The following is a 19459-nucleotide window of genomic DNA, read 5'->3' on the forward strand; positions in this document are numbered from 1 at the left end:
AAATCTCTCACTTCTTCTGCCTCCAGCTGGAGAAAACTCTGATTTTAAAGGGCTCATGTGATGTATGTTAGGGCCATCCAGATCATCTCTCTTTCTTAAAGGTAACTGTACTATATAATAATAGTATAACATATCTTGGAGGTAAAATTCATCCATCTTCAGTTATGAGGATTAGGGTAGGAAATCTCATGGGCCATCTAAGAATTCTGCCTACCACATTAGGGTAACAAACAGTGTGGTCCTCTACCAGAATACATAAGCACATAAATCAGAAGAGAAACAGGACCATTTATAGTATGTGAAACATAGTGCAAGCTAAGATAGGTCTTCAAATCCATAGAGAAAATATGGATTAATTAATAAATAGTTTGTGGCCATATGAACATCAATTTGAGAAAAAAAAAATCTCTGCATCAAACCACGTATCAATTCCAGATGGATTAAAATTTTAAATGTAAAATAAAAGTACTGGAAGAAAAGAATATCTTATAATCTTGGGATGAGAAGTACCTTTATAAAAACACTGAGACAAAACTCAATTAAAAGAGATCATTGATTACATAAAAATAAACATCTCTGTACAGCAAAATAATAAAACATAAATGACAAATTATAGAAACTGTTTGAATATGAATAGAAAAAATTACCATCCTTAATAGTAGAGAGCTCTTTAAAAAAAATGAGCAATAAATGAAAATCCCCTAAGAATGATCAAAGGACATGAAGAGAAATTCACAAGAAAACAAATGCATAGATGATAAACATACAAAAGTGGTTCAAGCTCATTAATAACCAAATAAATATAAATTACACAAAATATTTTCACCTATCAGATTGTCAAAAATTAACACAGTAAGTCTTCATGTTGCCAACTATACATTGCTGATAGGATTGTAAATTGGGACAAATTTCCTAGAAGACAATCTGACAATCTACATCAAAAAGTAAAATTACTCCCTTTCAGACAGCAGTTCCACTTCTAGGACCTTATTATCAAATAAGGATGTATATACACGTGTGCTCAATGCATGTGTTTAGTAAGAGGAAAAAACAAGCAACTTAAATATTCATCAAGCCAGCCGTGGTGGTCTAATGGCTAAGATTCAGCGCTCTCACCACCACAGCCTGGGTTCATTTCCTAGTCAGGGAACCACATCACCTGTCTGTCAGTTGTCATACGGTGGTGGCTGCATGTTGCTGTGATGCTGAAAGCTATGTCACCAGTATTTCAAATACCAGCAGGGTCACCCACGGTAGACTGGTTTCAGCAGAGCTTCCACCCTTCTAGGAAGAAGGGCCTGGCCACCCACTTCCGAAAATATTGGCCATGAAAACCCAATGCCCAGGAGAGCATTGTCTGATACAGCGCAGGTGAGAGGATGGCCCCAAAAGACACAGCAGAGCACAGGGTCACTAGAAGTCAGAACTGACTTGGCGGCACTAACAACAAAAAGTATTCATCGTTAGGAAATGAAACAAGTTATCTATACACTGAAATTCTGCAGACATTAAAAAGAATAGGAATACCTCTCTATATTCATATGGAAAGTCATCTATATCAAATGAAAGTAGGTCCAAAGAGTATGAGTTGTTTGACTTCATTATGTTTTAAAATACTTTAAAATCCATTTAAAAACAAAACTCTAAAACTACATACAGAATTGACAATAGTAGTTATTTCTGGAAAGTAGAATTGTCACGTGGGTGTATATGACAGGGAGAGGGGTGTGGAGGAAGGGCAGGGAGATACTTTTGCTATTTGAACTGTTTTTTTAAATGAATCCATATTAATTTTGTAACACGAAATGTCTTCTTTTTGGAAGAAAAATGTCCAAAGATGATCCATGTGAATGTATGAAGGAAGTTAAGAGACTCAATTTCTACCATTTGGAAGTTTTCCATCTAAGTCATCACTGACACACTAATGGGGTAAAAATACTTGCAAACCACATCACCCATAGGCAAAGCACTAAAGGAATTTATTGAAACAATGTGCGAAAAGGTTAAGAATATTGCATCAGAGGCAAAGTGATACTATTTGGAACTGTGCTTTTCATTTTACCAATTTTAAAAGTATCTGTTGATGCTTTCATTGTACAAAGGGCCCCCTGCTAAATACTGTAGATACAGTTAAGGCATAACCCCAGCCCTCAGGAAATTTATTATTTGATCAGGACAAATTTGATCAAGAGACAAGCTTTATAAACAGGTGAACAGTTTGAAACAATAATGCAGAGTGCTACAAGTAAAAAAAAAAAAAACTAATAAAAACAATTATGATTATAAAGCAAGCACATTTAGCCCACTTGAGTTTGGAAAAACTTCATGCAGATGGTACTGTCTGTCCAGCAACCACCTCAAACATTACCTTCTGCCTCAACTTGCAAAGTGACATTACTGATGACTGTTTTCCACACTTGGTTCATACCTTTTGTACTTACCATTGAGTCCCACTTAATTGCGTATCTCTCAGACAAATTTCTAAGTGCTTTGAGAGTAGAAACCATTTAAACCATTTATTTATTTCCAATGATTAATGAGGTGCTTTGTAAAGTTGGTAAATGGTAGGAACTGGAGAGGATAAAGGGTCTAGTCTAGGCTAGAGAATTTTAATGTACAGATTGAGATAGAACAGATAAAACCAAGGTTAGCTGAGCATGTGACAAAGGTTTTGAAGAATATATGGAGGACATTGTTGAGTTTTATTTTTGTGAGGTCTTTTTTGCTAAGGAAGATTCGCCCTGAGCTAACATCTGTTGCCAATCTTCCTCTTTTTTTGCTTGAAGAAGATTAGCCTGGAGCTAATATCCATGTCACTCTTCCTCTATTTTGTATGTGGGTTGCTGCCACAGAATGGCTGACGAGTGGTATAGATTTGCACCCAGGATCTGAACATGCAAACCCAGGCCACCAAAGGGGAGTGCGTGAACTTAACTACTAGACCACAAGGCTGGACCCAATTGTTCAGTTTTTTATATCAGATAAAAACAACAGTTTCTGTATTCCAGGCAAGGCAAATGTCCAGATCTGCCTTTTCAAAGCTACTCACATTGTGAAAAAGCATAAATAAATCTCGTTTCAAGTACAACATGCTGCTCCCTCTTTTCTTCAAAGATGCAAATTATTTTAAAATACAACACAATTGACAGAAGCACCAACTGAAGCAAAGTATAACTAACAGGAATTTGCTTCTTTTGCTAAGCCACATGTTTTTTACTACAAATAGCATAAGTTTCATAGCTTTTTTGGTATGTAGGAATGGGGGTTTAGAATTGTTTCACTAACAATTTTCTATATTAAGCCAGACATGATTATAATTGTGTATTCAAATTTTAAATTTTTAAGGATGCATTTATTAAACATTTTCTGGGATATATGCAATTTTTAATCTTTTAGTAAAAAACTGAGAAAAAGCTGAATTTTAATATTTTATTTAACCCACCATACCAAAAATATTGTAATTTCACCAAAGTAAAAAACTGAGGTATTTTATGTTCTTATTTTGTGTATCTTCAAAATGTGGTATTTTATACTGATAGTACCTCTCAATATGGACTAGCCACATTTCAACGGGCTCAATAGCCACAGGAAACTAAACTGCATGGAAAGACATTGCCCTGCACCCTTCTATTGTCTGGCATATCTACTTACAGACAAACGTTGTGCATGTCTGCCACTCTCCAAATTCTATATTCTATCATTATAGATTTGGATCAACATATACCACTGGCTGAATTTATACATTATCAAAAATTAATGTGAGACCAGTACTACCACTAGCAGAATTTATACATTACCAAAAATTAAACAACGTGTCTACATCTGACACTACATAAATGGCAACAAAAATGGCCGACATGGGGAGTTCAATTCAACCATTCATCCATTTACAGATACTAACACAACTAACAGTGAGTGGACAATCTTCTTTTTCTTTGGAGCACTTACCACCATTACTAATTTTCTTACATTGTGTGGTGTGTGTGGGTATCTGTTTCTCCTATGACATTCCATGAGGGAAGGAAATACATCTACCTTGCTTGCCATTACATCCCTGGACCTTTGTAAAATGTGTTACACATAGTAGATGGTCAAATACATATTAAATCAATGAACACAGCATGCATTGATTATCAGCCCAAACCAGATTGTCATTTCATTCCTCAGTGTTTTCCAATTAGTTAAGACATATTCCACATTTTCTCAGTGAAAGCAGTCAACAGCTGTTTTCTCTTCAGAACAATTTCTAGTAGCCTAACCCAATTATTAAAAAGTAATTGGGAAATTTCCCACTAGTCAGAATCACATTTATCCTATCTTCATCAGACTCTCCTCCTCCAACACACAACAAAAGCAGAATGAGGCACAAATGAACAAATACAAGAGAATGGCCCTCTCCATCAACCTCTTAGACTTAAAGAAAAAAGAAAACAACACACATGCACCTGGAAGGAAAAACAGTGAATACTGTTTCCTACCACACAGTAGTGGCATGGTACTCAAGAGCTTTGGAGACTTCAGAAGCTCTTTTGGCACACTATTCTAAGTCAAACAACAGAAATACTATAGTAGCCACGATAAAGGAAAATCTAAAACTGGTAAATGTTCCTAATTTTTAAAGAAGCGAAATAAAATGGCGTGTAACATCATGACTAAAGATAAAACCTATTAAAAAAAAACCAACAAACCCAAAACTCAAGCTCAAATTCATTCTTTAATGATATGAATAATACTGTATTATAAAGTCTTTAGTCTTGAGATTGTAGAAATAATTTTATTTACAATGTAAAAATGGAAGAATGCAAGAATTGAGAGTGACAGCAGCTCTTACCTTTTTGTTCTGTATACAATAAAAAGGCACTTCAATAATATTGGTGTTTCCCTAATTAATTATCAGTTTTATAATTTTAGCACCAAAAACTCAACTCCTAATCAAAGGTTTCATGTTTTGCAAACTACGGGAATACATAAGCATTTCATATCATTCAAACATTTATTCATCTATTGTATATAAATCAATCTTTTAAAAACTGAATCATATTTAAAATGCACTAAAGAAAATTACTTTTTCCTTTTCTTCTTAGGTGAGTGTTCCAAAAGTGGGGTAAATTCAGCCTCCTCCCTGTGCTTTCTTTTCTTTTTTTTCTTTTTATGGTCACTTTGGTAACCACTGGAGTCACTGCCTTGGAAAACAGGGTCCTGGTCCTGATCTTCCTGGTGCTTTTTCTTCTTCTTCTTCTTCTTCTTCGGCTCTTCCTCCCAGAGGCCATTCACATTATTAATCTGCAGGTCTGTCTTTTCCTTCACGGTGCCATCTGCGAAATCTGCTAACTCTGTGGTGCCACCTTCCACCTCATATGGCTCTGGGTTGTTCTTCTTTTTCTTTTTCTTCTTTGGAGGTTTTTCAACAGCTTCTTCAGTGCTGGTTTCTGTTACTTCTTCAGAAACTGCAGAGCACTTGGTTTGTAAACTATAAATTAACAGTTTAAAAAATTCACAGAGCAATAAGCAAAAATAAAAGAACAAAATGAGATAAAAAAATATCCCAACATCCTAAGATTTTTCTAAATAATGACAGTAGTACAAGATACATAACTATGGCATATATTTCAAATACTCTATCCTATTATCCCTCAGCCCACTGAAATGTCTTGGAAATGTTAAAATTTTTGTTTCCAAAGTACTTTTCCTAAATTGTTTTTATACATAAAAATGACATGAGAATTTTGTCAAAACATGGCTTCTAAATCTTGGTTTGTTTCAGAAAAATTTGGTCACTGAACATTAAACATCACAGTACCCACGCTTATTAGCGAGGCCACTTACATTTTATAGAGAGAAAATATAGTTCTAGTACCTATAAAAGTAATGGAGTTTCCCATGTACTATCTCAATCCTTGTTTCAAATAATGGTTCATTGTTCTTAACCTATGCTGACCAGTATTACTTCAAAATTGTGAATTACTTGATATCACTAAAACAAAAACAAAGATCAATGAAGTAGCGCTGTCTCTAAAACTGGACAGCCCTATACGGTAGCACTAGCCACATATAACTATTTAAATTTAAGTAATTTCAATGAGATAACTTTAAAAATTCAGTTCCTCAGTCGCACTAGTCACATTTCAAGCGCTCAATAGTGAGGCTACTATACCGCACAAAAACAAGCACATTTCTATCATCGCAGAAAGTTCTATTAGCTGCCCTAGAACTTGAACTCATACTCTTATTACTCATCAAGGCAGAATCTAGAAAAAACTATTAACATCAGCAGTATTCTAAGTTCTTTTTTTCCTCCCCTCATTAAACTTGGCTCCCATGGAACCAAGCTCAAGATCAGAGTATTCTTATAAGAATTTCAGTACAGAAAAATATAGAAATTAAATTATCTACCTGGCAAAATGACAACAATCAAATTATTTTTGTTTCCACTGTATAAAAATAAAAGCAGGCTAGTAGTTATGCAATATGATTAAGCTTTTAGTAGTTTCAAGTTCAGGGATCAATTTTGTAAAAAATTAACAACAAACTAGAAAATACTTGGAAAATTGACTTATTAAAACACAGACCAGTTAGCTAGATGTAGAGCTTCACACTATTTAATGCATTGCCATAGTACTTAAGATTCCTATTTACATTGACTTCAAGGTTTGAGAGATGAATATTTTAATAAAGAAAATAAATTTTTAAAAAGAGGGTCTTATGTTCTCTAAATTCAGAATTAAATAGAATTAAGTATCAAAATGATAATAAGGTGATTAGGAACTGACCCAGTGATATTCAGTTTTCCCCGAATGCAGAATACTCCAGCAGCATCTGAGTCTAAACGAAATACTTCAAATTCTAGTTCATCACCCACGTTTATCTCCAGGGTCTGCCACTGCTCAGATGGCATCTGCTCAGGTTTAGGGATGGAGGCATTGAAACACCCATGTACTAAACAGCCAATGTGGCTGGAAGACACTTTATTAACTGTACCCTGGGAAGAAGAAGGAAAAAAGAGAATAACATAAAGAAGAGATCCAAAGAACTAAAAGGTGGATCAAACTTTACACGCTTCAAACCAATCTTCAAAGAGAAAACATCAAAATAATGGTATAATTTGATATGGAAAAAGTTTATCTCAATTAAAACTTACCACATGTTATACTAAAACATCGTTTTACAACACTGTAGAGTTTTTTAGAAAGCTCAAACTTTATTTAATAAGTAATTGAGAACAATTGCCTGACTGGATAAACAACTTCCTCAGACCCCCCAACCCCTGCAAAAAAACTCATCTCAGCTCCCACTGCAGGATGCCCCGGGGAGGAGATTACTCTATAATGATATTGAAACCAAGCAGAAAGGACTCTTTGATATGACTTACATGTTAAAAGACCTCAAGGCAAGAAGCATATGCTTTTTATAACTAGGATCCACATTATATTTCTATAAACAGTCTGAATTTCAAAGCTTAAAGAGCATTCTTTAACGACTAAATTTAGCACAATATAAGCAGTCCTATTAGAAGATAGCTTACCCTTTATATGTAAATCTTGAGCATGGCTATTTTGACTAAATCACAAAAACATTATTAGAAGTTTTAAAATTAAAATAAAAGTATGTGCTACATGATTTTAAGCTTAAAATGAAATTTTCCACAAAACTTAGTTTTCCATTCTTCACCTAGAAATCAACATATATAACGTGTATGAATGAAAACCTGAAATATTTTTTTAAAATGACAAATTTTGAATTATAGAACTATAAATAATATTAACATGTATACAACACTGTTTAAGGTCAGCAACTCCTTATACATGCAAAAGAATAAAACTTCCTTGTCTGTCACTATCAGGAGTCTGGTGTCCCCAGTGGTACCTTCTAGATGGTCTGGACAAACTGTGGTACACCTATACAATGGAATATTACTCAGCAATAAAAAGAAATGAGCTATCAAGCCATGAAAAGACACGGAGGAACCTTAAATGCATAAGGCTATGTGAAAGAAGCCAATCTGAAAAGGCTACTGTATAATTATCATACTGTATGATTCCAACTACATGACATTCTGGAAAAGGCAAAACTATGGAGACAGTAAAAAGATCAGTAGCTGCCAGGGTTTTAAGGGGAGGAAGGGATGAATAGGCCGCGCATAGAGGATTTTTAGGGCAGTGAGCAATTATTCTATAGGATAATGTAATGGTGGATACATGTCATTATATATTTGTGAAAACCCATAAAATGTACAACACAAAGAGTTAACTCTAATGTAAACTATAGACTTTAATAATATTGGCTCAACAATTGTAACAAATGTACCACACTAATGCAAGATGATGTCAGTAATAAGACAACAGTGTGTTTGTGTGTGTGCTGGGGGAGAGTGAGGAGAGGTATATGAGAACACTACTTCCAACTCCATTTTTCTATAAAGCTAACACTGCTGTAAAAAACAAAGTCTTATCAATTAAAAAAATACTCATTGGAAAGGAAAGTCTTTTCAACATATGGGTCTGCAACAACTGAATAGCTATCTGGACAAAAAAATGGATCTCAAGGGGCTACCTCACACTACACACACAAAATTAAAGATTGATCACAGATCTAAATGGAAAAGCTAAAACTACAAAAATTCTAGAACCTCATAGAAGAATATGTGCACAACCTAGGGGGTAAACACATTTCTTAAATAGGATCCAGAAAGCAATAACCATAGAAGTATATGATAAATTGGATCTCATCAAAATTAAAAGCTCTGTTTATCAAATGATAAAATTAAAAGTTAATAGACAAGTCACAGACTGGGAGGAAATATTCACAATACACTCATCTGAAAAGGATTTGTACTAAGACTACAAAAAGAACTACTATACTTCAATAATAACAACACAAAAAGCCACTTAAAAACAAGCTAAGTACTTTAAAATGCCCTTCTTTGAAACACATGAAAAAGAGCTCATGAGGCAAACACAAATTAAAACCATAATGAGAAAGTCTAAATATACCCACCAGTAAAATTAAAAGACTGACAATACCAAATGTTGGCAAGTATATGCAGAGCAAATGGAAGTGCTGAATGTGATATTAGTCTAACAGTAGTTTTTCATAAAGTTAAACACATATCTGCTCTGTGACCTAGCAATACCACCTCTAGTTTTTTACCTAGGAAAAATGAAAATATATGTTTACAACAGCTTTAGTCACAATAGCTCCAGATTGGAAACAACTCAAATGTCCATCAATGAAGATCGATAATCAAATTGTGATAAATTCATACAATTGAATACCATGAGCAATAAGAAGAAACAAACTACCTATACAGACAACAGCACGGAAACTCAAAAACATGTTGAATAAAAAAGGCCAAATTCTAAGAGTGTATAATGAAAAATTCCATTAATATGGAATTATAAAACAAGCAAAACTAATTTATGATAAACGAAATCAGAATAGTGGTTGTACCTTGGATACAGAGAGAGAATTGACCAGGAAAGGGCATGAGGGTCATTTCTAAGGAGACAGAATAGTAATATGCATTTGTCGAAAGTTATTTAACTGCACACTATGATCTGTGCATTTTACTGTACGCAAATTATATCTTACACAATTTATTGTATGTAAATTATCTCATATTATTAAAAACATAAAAATTAGAAAAAACTAGGTGGTCAAATATATTTGAGGACTGGATTTTGTTGTAGGGGATAGAGTAAAAGGGATAATTTTACTTTTCATTTCATACTTTCTGTACAATTTGAATGTTATTTCCATGTTCATGTTTACACTTATGATAATGTACCCAAAGCAGATGACAGTTAAATGTGGGAATTTTTAAGTACAAATCTACTGCCAGTTTTAAAAGTATGGAGGCTGGTTGTAGGATCCCAGTTTGGCAGTCCAAGGATACTATTTCTACCTGTTTAAATGATATTGAAAAATTTTTTAAAAATTTTAAAACGCATTTTAGATTTTGTCATAGTGAAATCTGACCAATATTTTTATTAACAGTATCAATGGTTAGTTAACAGTTCTTATCTATCAGATTAAGCAATTCCTATAAAAACTTTTCTTTTTTAAAGAAAAACTATATACATACATATAATATAAATATATATACACATATAAACATATACACACAGAACTGCTGGTGGAAGAGAGGGGCAAGTGAAGAGGATAAAGGGATACATTTCAGTAGATTTCACACTAATTTCTGCATTTCTAGCTTCTCTTCAACTGAAAGACCTTCCCCACAGGGCCTGTATTCCCATGGCATAGTATAGGTGCCCTGATCCCCAAGCTTCATTCATTTTCTTTATCTGCCTGGTCCCACAACCATTTGAGTTTGCAACTCCTGTTTTATATATACACTGTTTGAATCCTTCATTAAAAAAACTGTTATCTGTGTATAATTGAGAAATTATAAAACAATAACAAAAACTGATTTTTACCCCTTAAGATCTGGTACTATACTAAGAAAAGAATAAATTAGATGGGACACATACTCTGTACAGGCATGGACAGGAGGATGGAGTTTAAAACCTATCTAGGTTGAAGTAATGGAAAATAATTTTTCTTTTTTCTTTTAAAATAATTTTTAGTTACCCACAATAGCAATCTATTTGACTCCCAAGGTGTATAGTCTCTTAAAATTTTCCAAATTATATAACTATACAAAGAAAGCTAGAAAAAAAGATATACATACCATAAGCTTTTGCCCTGGTTCAGGGCAGAAAATAACAAAATCTGCTTCAATGTTAAGATGAATGTGTCCTTGATCATCATAAATATCTCCCAGTTCACCCACCACTTTGATGTTATCATATGCAATGGGGACACCTAAAAGGCTGTAAAAAAAACAAAAAAGAAGAAAAATCACGTCCTGTATTCTCTTTTAAACCAGGCCATTGTCTTACTGGTCAGATATTCTGAATCCAAAAAAGTATACATTTCCTAAATATAATCACCATGCCAAAAACACAACAGCATATGATTAGTCTGTAACAACTTGTGTAGTACAATTTCACCCAACGGTTCCAATACTGACTAAGTTAAAAATGATTAGGGGCCGGCCCGGTGACATAGTGGTTAAGTTCGCCTGCTCCGCTTCAGCAGCCCAGGGTTCCCAGGTTCGGATCCCGGGCGCAGACATACGCACCACTCAGCAAGCCACGCTGCGGTGGCATCTCATATATAAAGTGGAGGAAGACTGGCACATATGTTAACTCAGCAACAATCTTCCTGAAGCAAAAAGAAGAGGATTGGCAATAGATGTTAGCTCAGGGCCAATCTTCCTCACAAAAATTTAAAAATTAAAAAAATAAAAGATTATTCAGGATAGGTACCCAGAGACAAAATGTCCTATTATGTATGAGTAATAAATTGACCTTTCTTCTCTATTTGCTATTCATCTGAATTCTAGTTATGCTAGAATGAGAGGAAAAATAGGACTCGGCAAGAAAAATGTCTGTATTTCTGTATGACTGAATCACGGCAATTTTGGTATTATCCACCATTACTGAATTTCTGTACTAGATGGCATATAGCAAGAGAGGCTGAGCCCCCTGAATATTAAAGCCAATGACTTAATGGAGAAAAATCCCCAGACTACAACTGTTGCTAGTGAATGGAAATGTTAAGAAATATAACTACATCATTTATTGAGCACTGATTCTGACACTTTAGATTAGTTTACACGTTTGACAGTCAGGATTAGGGGGCAACAACTATGTCAAAATGTCATTTCCAAGCTCTTAAGGAATTACAACTACTAAGGAGGCAGACCTGGTGGCTTTACTACCACACCCACTACTTGTTCCAGAAAACTTCCCTGACTCCCCCAGGCAAGGCTGAAATCACTCCTCCTCTACTCCTACAGCACTTCATGCACAGTGTGATCACTGTTCTTAATCTCATTTTATTCAATCTATCAGTATATAGGTTTGGATTCCACACACAACTCTAAGGCCCTTGAGAGCAGAAAACATTTTTGTTGAACTCAATTAAGTTTCTGGAATGATTCACACAGAATAAGAGAAAGAATTTATCCCTAAGAGCTGCTGTTTAAGTAAAACAGCCAGGAGCCACTGGAAAGGAACTTTAATAACTACCAAATTAGGAAAACCATCAACTCAGAGACTTACTACAGAAAGCACTCTTTAGAGTTATTAATTTCTGCTTGAGGCTTTCCTAAGCAATAACTATACCATCACTAAGCCAATATTAGGGGCACAGAAAACAGAGTTAGAGAACTAGAAGGAGGAGGGAAAAAAAAGTAATTGCCATATTAGACAGAAAAACAAAATTAAGACTTTGTTTCCCCTAATCAACAATTAAAGAGTCTCAAGTGGGGGGAAACTGCTGCCCCCTACAGGGCACTTGGGAATTTGTGGTACTATCATGGTTGTCATAACCACTGGCAAAGGCCAGGGATGGGAGACATTCTGCCATGTACAGGACAGTCCTGTACAATGAAGAAACGTCCCTAACTCTACCTGACGCTTGAATGAGGGGACAAACCTATTTATAAAAAGCTGGGCACAGAATCTAACTTAAAAAAAAAAACCAACATAATGTCATCTTTGCAATGATTTTACAAATTTCTAGGAATGTAGCTAATATGCAAATTCAAGGGTAGAATGTTTTATGTGGAACTTTACCGAGAATTACTCATTATTTCAAAAAAGCATTTCACCATTGGAGACACTATGTTATCTGAGTTGTCAACTCAAAACCCTTGCATCAATCCACACTGGTAACTGACACATTCGCAATGATTCTAGGTATAGGTGCAGGACTCATCTAACTACGTCAATCTTCCCAGGTACTCATACTTAAGCACTGTCACACTGGAATACATTGTATTGTACTGTATTAGAGCCTATATATATAGATTTTTCATTTTTGCAATTGTGTAGGTAGCTTATATTATCTTTTAAGTTTCATTTCAGCACAGTAAAGAGTGTTTTCATGATAGTAAAGGTAGTATTGCAAAATACTTCTCATAAGAGGGAGGTACTGGGTTCTGGAGGGTTCAGAACTGCTGACTAGGGAATGTGACTATAGAGCCTAAGCCCAAAAGGATTTGTGTAAATCCATCAAACCTTTGGGGAAGAAACTCACAGCATGAAACTTACTAAAAGTCATCAGATATACAAAGACAGACACCTCAACACTATATATCTTTTCCTCTTTTACTTTTGTTTTTCTGAAACCATCCTAAGTAGGTTTCCGGGCAGGGTGGAAGCCTCACTTGAGATATTCAGAGAACAATTAAATCAAGTTTAAGAGATGCTTCGATTGCACATTTAAGACTTCTCTGGAACTACTGGGAGAGAACATATTTGCCACTTTCAAATAACTCAAGAGCTGTCAAAGACAAGAGGGATAAGTTTTTTTTCCTTAACAGCCTCTCAAAGATATATCTTAGAAGTTATAATGTGATTTTAGAAAACTACTTACTTTCTCTAAGCAGATTTTCCAAAACTGAAATGGGATCTCTTTAAAAAAATTCTGTCACTGGGAAAAAAAGGTGGACAGCCTGTCAAATAGGGGATGCTGTTGAGACAACTTAGACACTAATATGAGAGCCATTCTCAATTCCTCTCTTTTCCTCATTTCTTAAACAAAGAGAGGCAAGTCCTCCTGATTCTGCAGGATGGCCCCAAAGTCTGGAAACATACACAACTATACATGATAAACGGCTGATTAATATTACAATTCTTGATATGTTCAGTTTTGTCCCTCATTAGTAATGCATAATTCAATGTGTGGTGCCTGATTTGCACTGAATAAACCAGAGTCTTTTGCACACCTCACAAGTAACAGGGAGAGGGGAGTCAGATCTGTTTAGAATGCAACCTGCTCCACATGGCCACATTGTCCAACTCTGTTATAGAAAATATCATTCAATCAGTCCCTCATCTCTCTGGTATGATGGCTCCTATTGGAGCCACTTCGGGTGACTTTCCCTTAACCTATCAAGTGGAGGTATTAATTGGTTAAAGAAAGTAGTAAAGTAAAGCAAACACTTGTCTATGTTTTCAGATTTTACCACCACCTTGTGTATCCCTAAATCTTTCAAATCCATCTTCTCTAATCACTTTTCTCTTGGAAAATTACAATTCTCTTAATTGGTCTCCATGTCTATTGTCTCACCCTTCTTAAAGCATCATCTAATGCTACCAAGTGCCCGTTCTTAAACTGCAAATCTGATTACATCCCAGAGATCAGGGACATGTACTATTCTCTTAAGAGTGTGCCAAGTTTCAAAGTAGGAGGGTATTGAGAGGATGAAGTGCTAACCCTGCTTAAGCAGAAAACAAACAAACAAAACTGGCAAAGGCAGAAAGGGAAGAGCAAAATGGCCATCCTCTCTTAGTTGTCCCCCACCCCATCTTTGACCCACTGCCCTCCTCTCCACCAGCACCCAACATCTTTCCCAACATAAACCTTACTCCAGTTACACCGTACTTACGATTCTCTGGTCAAAGCATTCTATTTCACATCTACTATCTATTTGTTCATGCCACTCTTTTTGCCTGGAATGCTACCATCTCAAAGAATCCTGCTCCTATCAAGTTGTTCTCAAAGGTCCTAAGATCCAATTCACCACGCCTTCTCTTACCATAACTTAATTTAGATTTCTGTCAAATTTTAACACTTCATTGGATTTATTTAGCCTACGTTGATATCCCTACTAGAGCTTAAGCTCCTTGAAACAAAGATCTTGTTTTTCCTTTGTTTTATATCCTGAGTCCCTGGTATACATAACAAGTATGTGTTGGTGCTTGGGGGAAGCTGTATATTCTAGACTTAATTCTTAACTTGTGTAGGGTTCAGAATCGCTTGAGAAAGTGGTGAAAACTTTGGATACTTTGCCCAAGGAAACTGACATAGGAAATTTCTGCAATTTGACTGACATGAAATTTCTGAAGAGAAATAACGAATCCCTAGGGAATCCACTCACTCTAATTCTAGAACCCTTACTTTTGAGCTAAAGTAGTCTAGAGGAGTATTAAGGTACATCTGCCCCTGATCCCTCACCCTTGTAATTCTGCGAGTTTTCAAGTTACTTTTGAATATCTTAATTTAAATGCATCAAGTTTTTTTCACCTTTGAAAGCAATAGCCAAGCCAGTTAGATTAAATAAACTGCTCTTAAAAGCAAAACAAAATAAAACTAATAGTATTTCTCTCATTCCTGATCAGATCCGCGAGAAGAGAAAGTACCACAGCCAAAAGAAAAAATAAAAACCGCCCTTCATGGTTTACAAAGAAACAACTGTACTAATGCTCCATGTGCAATTTTATATAGAATGAGAGAGAATCTACTGAAGTACTGCATTCTAAATTTTCATCGTCAAATGAGAAACTAACTGGGCCTATCGGGTCTCCAGACCCCTGGTCTATTCTTGCCCCCACACCTCGGTTCTGGAGCGAGCTTCTCCACCCCCTCCGCCAACACAATTCACATCCCCTTTACGTTTTCTTGCTTGCCTGCACAGGAAACAGTCCCTGCACAGATGCTGACCAGGGAGGTACTGGCCTTTCGGGGTGAATAGCGACTCCAGAACGCCTCGGGGCTAAGCTCGTGGTGGCTGGTGCGACCTTTCCCATTCGCCCCTTTGCTGCTGCGCCATCAGCACGTCCACCTGCTGCCCCCTCCCGTGCCCCAAAAAGGGGCGGCAGGGTACGTTCTGGCGTTGTCCACTTGGCGAAGGAAAAGGCTGAGAGACTGGTACCTCTCGGAATAGCGCAGGAGCTCCGCATCGAGCTGTTCCCGGATACCCGTGCGTTTCCTGTTAAGGTAGCGCGGCGACAGCGCGATGTGCCTTCGGTGCGGCCCCGCCACCAGGCAAGAGTAGCGGCTATTCACCAGCGCACAAGCGGCAGCGTAGGTCGGCAGCTCTAGGCAAGGCAGGACGCCGGCAGGTCCCACCACCGACCCCTCAGAGGCCGCCTTCGGCCGCGCAGGCTCTGAACAACCCGCGGCCATGCGGCTTGTCAGGTTTCCCACGGCGCGCACCACTGACGTAGTCATAACCGCCTCTTTCCGGACGCCCGGTTTCTACGTCACCCACCAGCTACCACGCCTCTAGGAAATTTCTTTCCTTGCGCTGCATTACGCAGTTCTGACCAGCAGGGGGCAACCGCTTTTTCGCACTTGCATGACTTCGGGAGCTAGGAGCCTGTGTTCGCGTATTGAGCACGCTCCAAGGCCAACCACCACTTTGTCTCTTAAAGGCGGGCAAACCTGTATTTTCGCTAATGTCTTGATTGGATTTAGCATGTAGTAGTAAGGTGGTGTGGTAGATTTTTACAAGCTTGGGCAACACAATAATAAGTTAAAAAATATTTATGGAATATATTTTCTGCAGGGAACCCAATCCTGAAAAGCAGCCCGATGCCTCAAATCTGAAAACGAACCCCTCCTCTCTCTCCAGTACTGCTCCTCTTCTCATTCTGTAATCACTAATTCAGGAAATCGTACCACCGCTTTACAAATAGCTAGTCTAGCTGTCATCCGAGGGGCCTCTTTTGTATCCGCAAACGTCAAATCAGCCCCTACGCCCGTGGGGCCGAAATCCAAAACATCGCTCTATTCGTTCGCTCCCTCGGTCCTCGCTTCCAAAACTGCAGAATTGCCTATGGAAGCCTAGTGGTCAAGAAGGCACGCTGGAGCAGCCGGATCTTCTCTGAAACACGGATATGACCAAGACGTGCCATGTTTAAAGCTCCACGCGGGCGCCCCACCTTCCTCAGGATAATACAAACTCTTGAATACAGAATGACTCTTAAAATTACGAGGCCATTTTATGATCCTCCTTCAGCAGTTTCTGTTATCTCACTCCCTGCTTAACAAATCTGCTAGCCACCGCCCACGTTCATTGATCCACTTTCAGCTCTCTCTTCCTCTTCAGTCTTATGCCGTTCCTTCTACTTGGAAATATGGTAGCTTCTCTCACATGAGAAAATTCTACTCCTGCATCAAGTTTTAGCTCAGATTTTACATTATCTTCCTGGGCAGTTGACTACCACCCTGCCTCTCTGCTCCCCCTAAGCATTAGGTAGTTCCCCATCGTTGTAAACTACCACCATCAAGCACTTGTTTTTATGTTAATTTTATGTTGATTGCCTGTTTGTGGGTTCCTTCACTTGACTCCAAGCTAAGGTAGGGACCACGGTATCTGTCTTGTTCACCACTGCAACCCCCATATGGCCCCCCACAAAACCCCAATGCATCTTGAATGAATGAAATAGATGATAAAGAGCTCACAGTCTAAGTGAGGAGATAGGATCTAAACATAAACATATAACACGGGCTACACTGCATAAATGCCAAGAGAAACTTATAGCACTTAGTGGTGTGAGTACTAACACACTCCCACCTTCCCTAGGTTCTGCAAAAAGCCTGTAACCTCTTTCAACCTGTTTTCCCACTTGTAAAATAATACTTGCCCTGCCTACTACAGAGATGATAGGGGGTTCAAAAAAAATAAATAAAAAGCATTTTCTTAAGTATTCTTTAATTGACTTCAAATACATCATGAGATGATAATGGGATGAAACTACTCCCAAAGCCCAATGATAGCTTGTTAAATCCATACATGGGAAATGTAACGGCCTTACCTTGATTTTATTGCACAGTCCTGCGACAGCTCTATGCAGGACCCCTTCGCTCTACAATTTCCCGATGCCTCGAGGCCACCCAAGACCAATTAAATCAAAACCTGTCCTTGCAGTCAAAATGCGTTGAGACTGCCTGCAGATGATTTGAATAAAAACAATTTGTCAAAAAGCAATTTAGTAAAAAAAAAAAACCAAGCTGGACCTGAGGACAATTCATTCAAAATAGAACTTTACCTGAATTCAAATACCCCAGTAATGATTTTCCACAAATTTTAAATATGGAGTGGTTTCGTAACCCTTTTTGTGTTCATAAGGAATTTGGAGATTTACTGCTTTGATTTTGAAAATTGTTTTCTACTTTTTAGTTTTATAAGTTCTGGCTTGATTGTTAGCTGCTTTCCACACTCTGGGTGATCTGGAAGACCGAAAAGGTGATTCAGCCTCCATGGAAATGTTCACCGTTATGCAGTTACCGTACCAAATTAACCCGTTCCACCTACCACCCAGGGAAGGAGAAAACAGAAGTACAATGAGATCCCTCCCACCTATCTCCTATCCCACACACACACACAACGTTTATTTGATCAGGACCTATAATTGGACTGCACCATTTTCTTTTTCTCTAAAATTCGATCAAGGTGCCGCAAAGTCAGGCAGTGGTGGTCCCTGTCTCTTGAAAGTCCTTGTCAAGCCAAAGGCAAGTATGTGCTCAGAAAATCTCCTTTCTACAAGGAGAAGAGAGACGGTTAGAAATGACTTTGACCCAATGTCCACTGATCCCAGAGGAAGAGAGAAAAGTGTCCCTGCAACTCTCCGTATTTTTTTTTTACCATTGTCATCTCTCTTTCCAACATGTACACACATACACTGTGTTATGTTACTGTGTTTCTATTCATCACAATCAAAGAATCCCTGGAGCAATGTAAATGTGCAATAATTGGTGGTTTGCTGAAATAAATTACAAAGTAATTTGTGCGGTATGCTCCCATTTTTATAGGAAATATGCACACTTTTACAATTAGAAGAGAATCTAGATGTATAAATACCATATGTTAATATTAGTTACTATCTCTTGAGGGTAGGTTTATGGTATTTTTTTACTTGTGCAAATTTTCATATATTATTGTGATGAGTGTGCATTGTTTTATACTAAAAAGAAAATCAGAAACTTAATCAGCGAAAGGATCCCTATTGTTGAAGATGTTGGTTGTTAAAAGAAATCCTCTATTTTTAGATGGTTTAACGCAATGCAAGATGACGAGCCTGGGTGCTAAAGTCACATTGTTTGGGTCTGAATCCTGACTCTGCCACTTACTAGATGTGTGACATTAGGCAAGTTTCTTTCTTTCTAAAAAAGCTGAAATTATTAGAGTAGACTTTAGTGAAGAAATGGGATTAGACAGGAAGTTTAACTACATGTAAAGCTTTACATAAAAGAGTTTCGGATAAAGGACATTGCAGGTAAAAATACCATTGCATCAGTTGGCTTTTGCTGCGTAACAAACCATCCCCAAATTTAGTGGCTTTAAATAACAACCATTAATTTAGCTCATAATTCTGTGGGTACAAATTTGGGCTGGGCTCAGCTGGCCTCACTCATACATCTGTGGTCAGATGTGGCTTCATGAGTCTCAGCTTCCAGCAGGCCAGAGTGGGCTTGCTTTCCCAGCAGCTGTGCAGGTTTCTGAGAGAAAGAGGGAAAAACATATGACCTCTTGCCTAGACTCTGGAACTAACACAATGGCAATCCAATGCATGGAATGCTGCTGATCTCAAGATCTCAAGTACTTTGTCTTTTGCCTAAGAGAGGATCAGGGGCTACTTCTATCATTTCCAGATGTGTATTG

The 19459-nt window shown here is 37.3% G+C and overlaps 1 protein-coding gene across 1 annotated transcript; it reads right to left on the bottom strand.

Annotated features, from left to right (window-relative positions):
* Positions 1-4695: 4695 nt before the first annotated feature.
* Positions 4696-16023, bottom strand: POLR1F (RNA polymerase I subunit F). Its single transcript, XM_004418942.2, has 4 exons — positions 15725-16023; positions 10688-10829; positions 6771-6979; positions 4696-5470 (listed from the first exon to the last, which is right to left on the bottom strand). The coding sequence occupies exons 1-4, from the start codon at positions 16021-16023 to the stop codon at positions 5062-5064; spliced, it is 1059 nt and encodes a 352-aa protein (XP_004418999.2). The 3' UTR covers positions 4696-5061.
* Between the last annotated feature and the right edge of the window lie 3436 nt (positions 16024-19459).

The sequence above is a fragment of the Ceratotherium simum genome, chromosome 1, assembly GCF_057802395.1.
Source record: "Ceratotherium simum simum isolate JZ-2026a chromosome 1, ASM5780239v1, whole genome shotgun sequence".
NCBI lineage: Eukaryota > Metazoa > Chordata > Mammalia > Perissodactyla > Rhinocerotidae > Ceratotherium > Ceratotherium simum.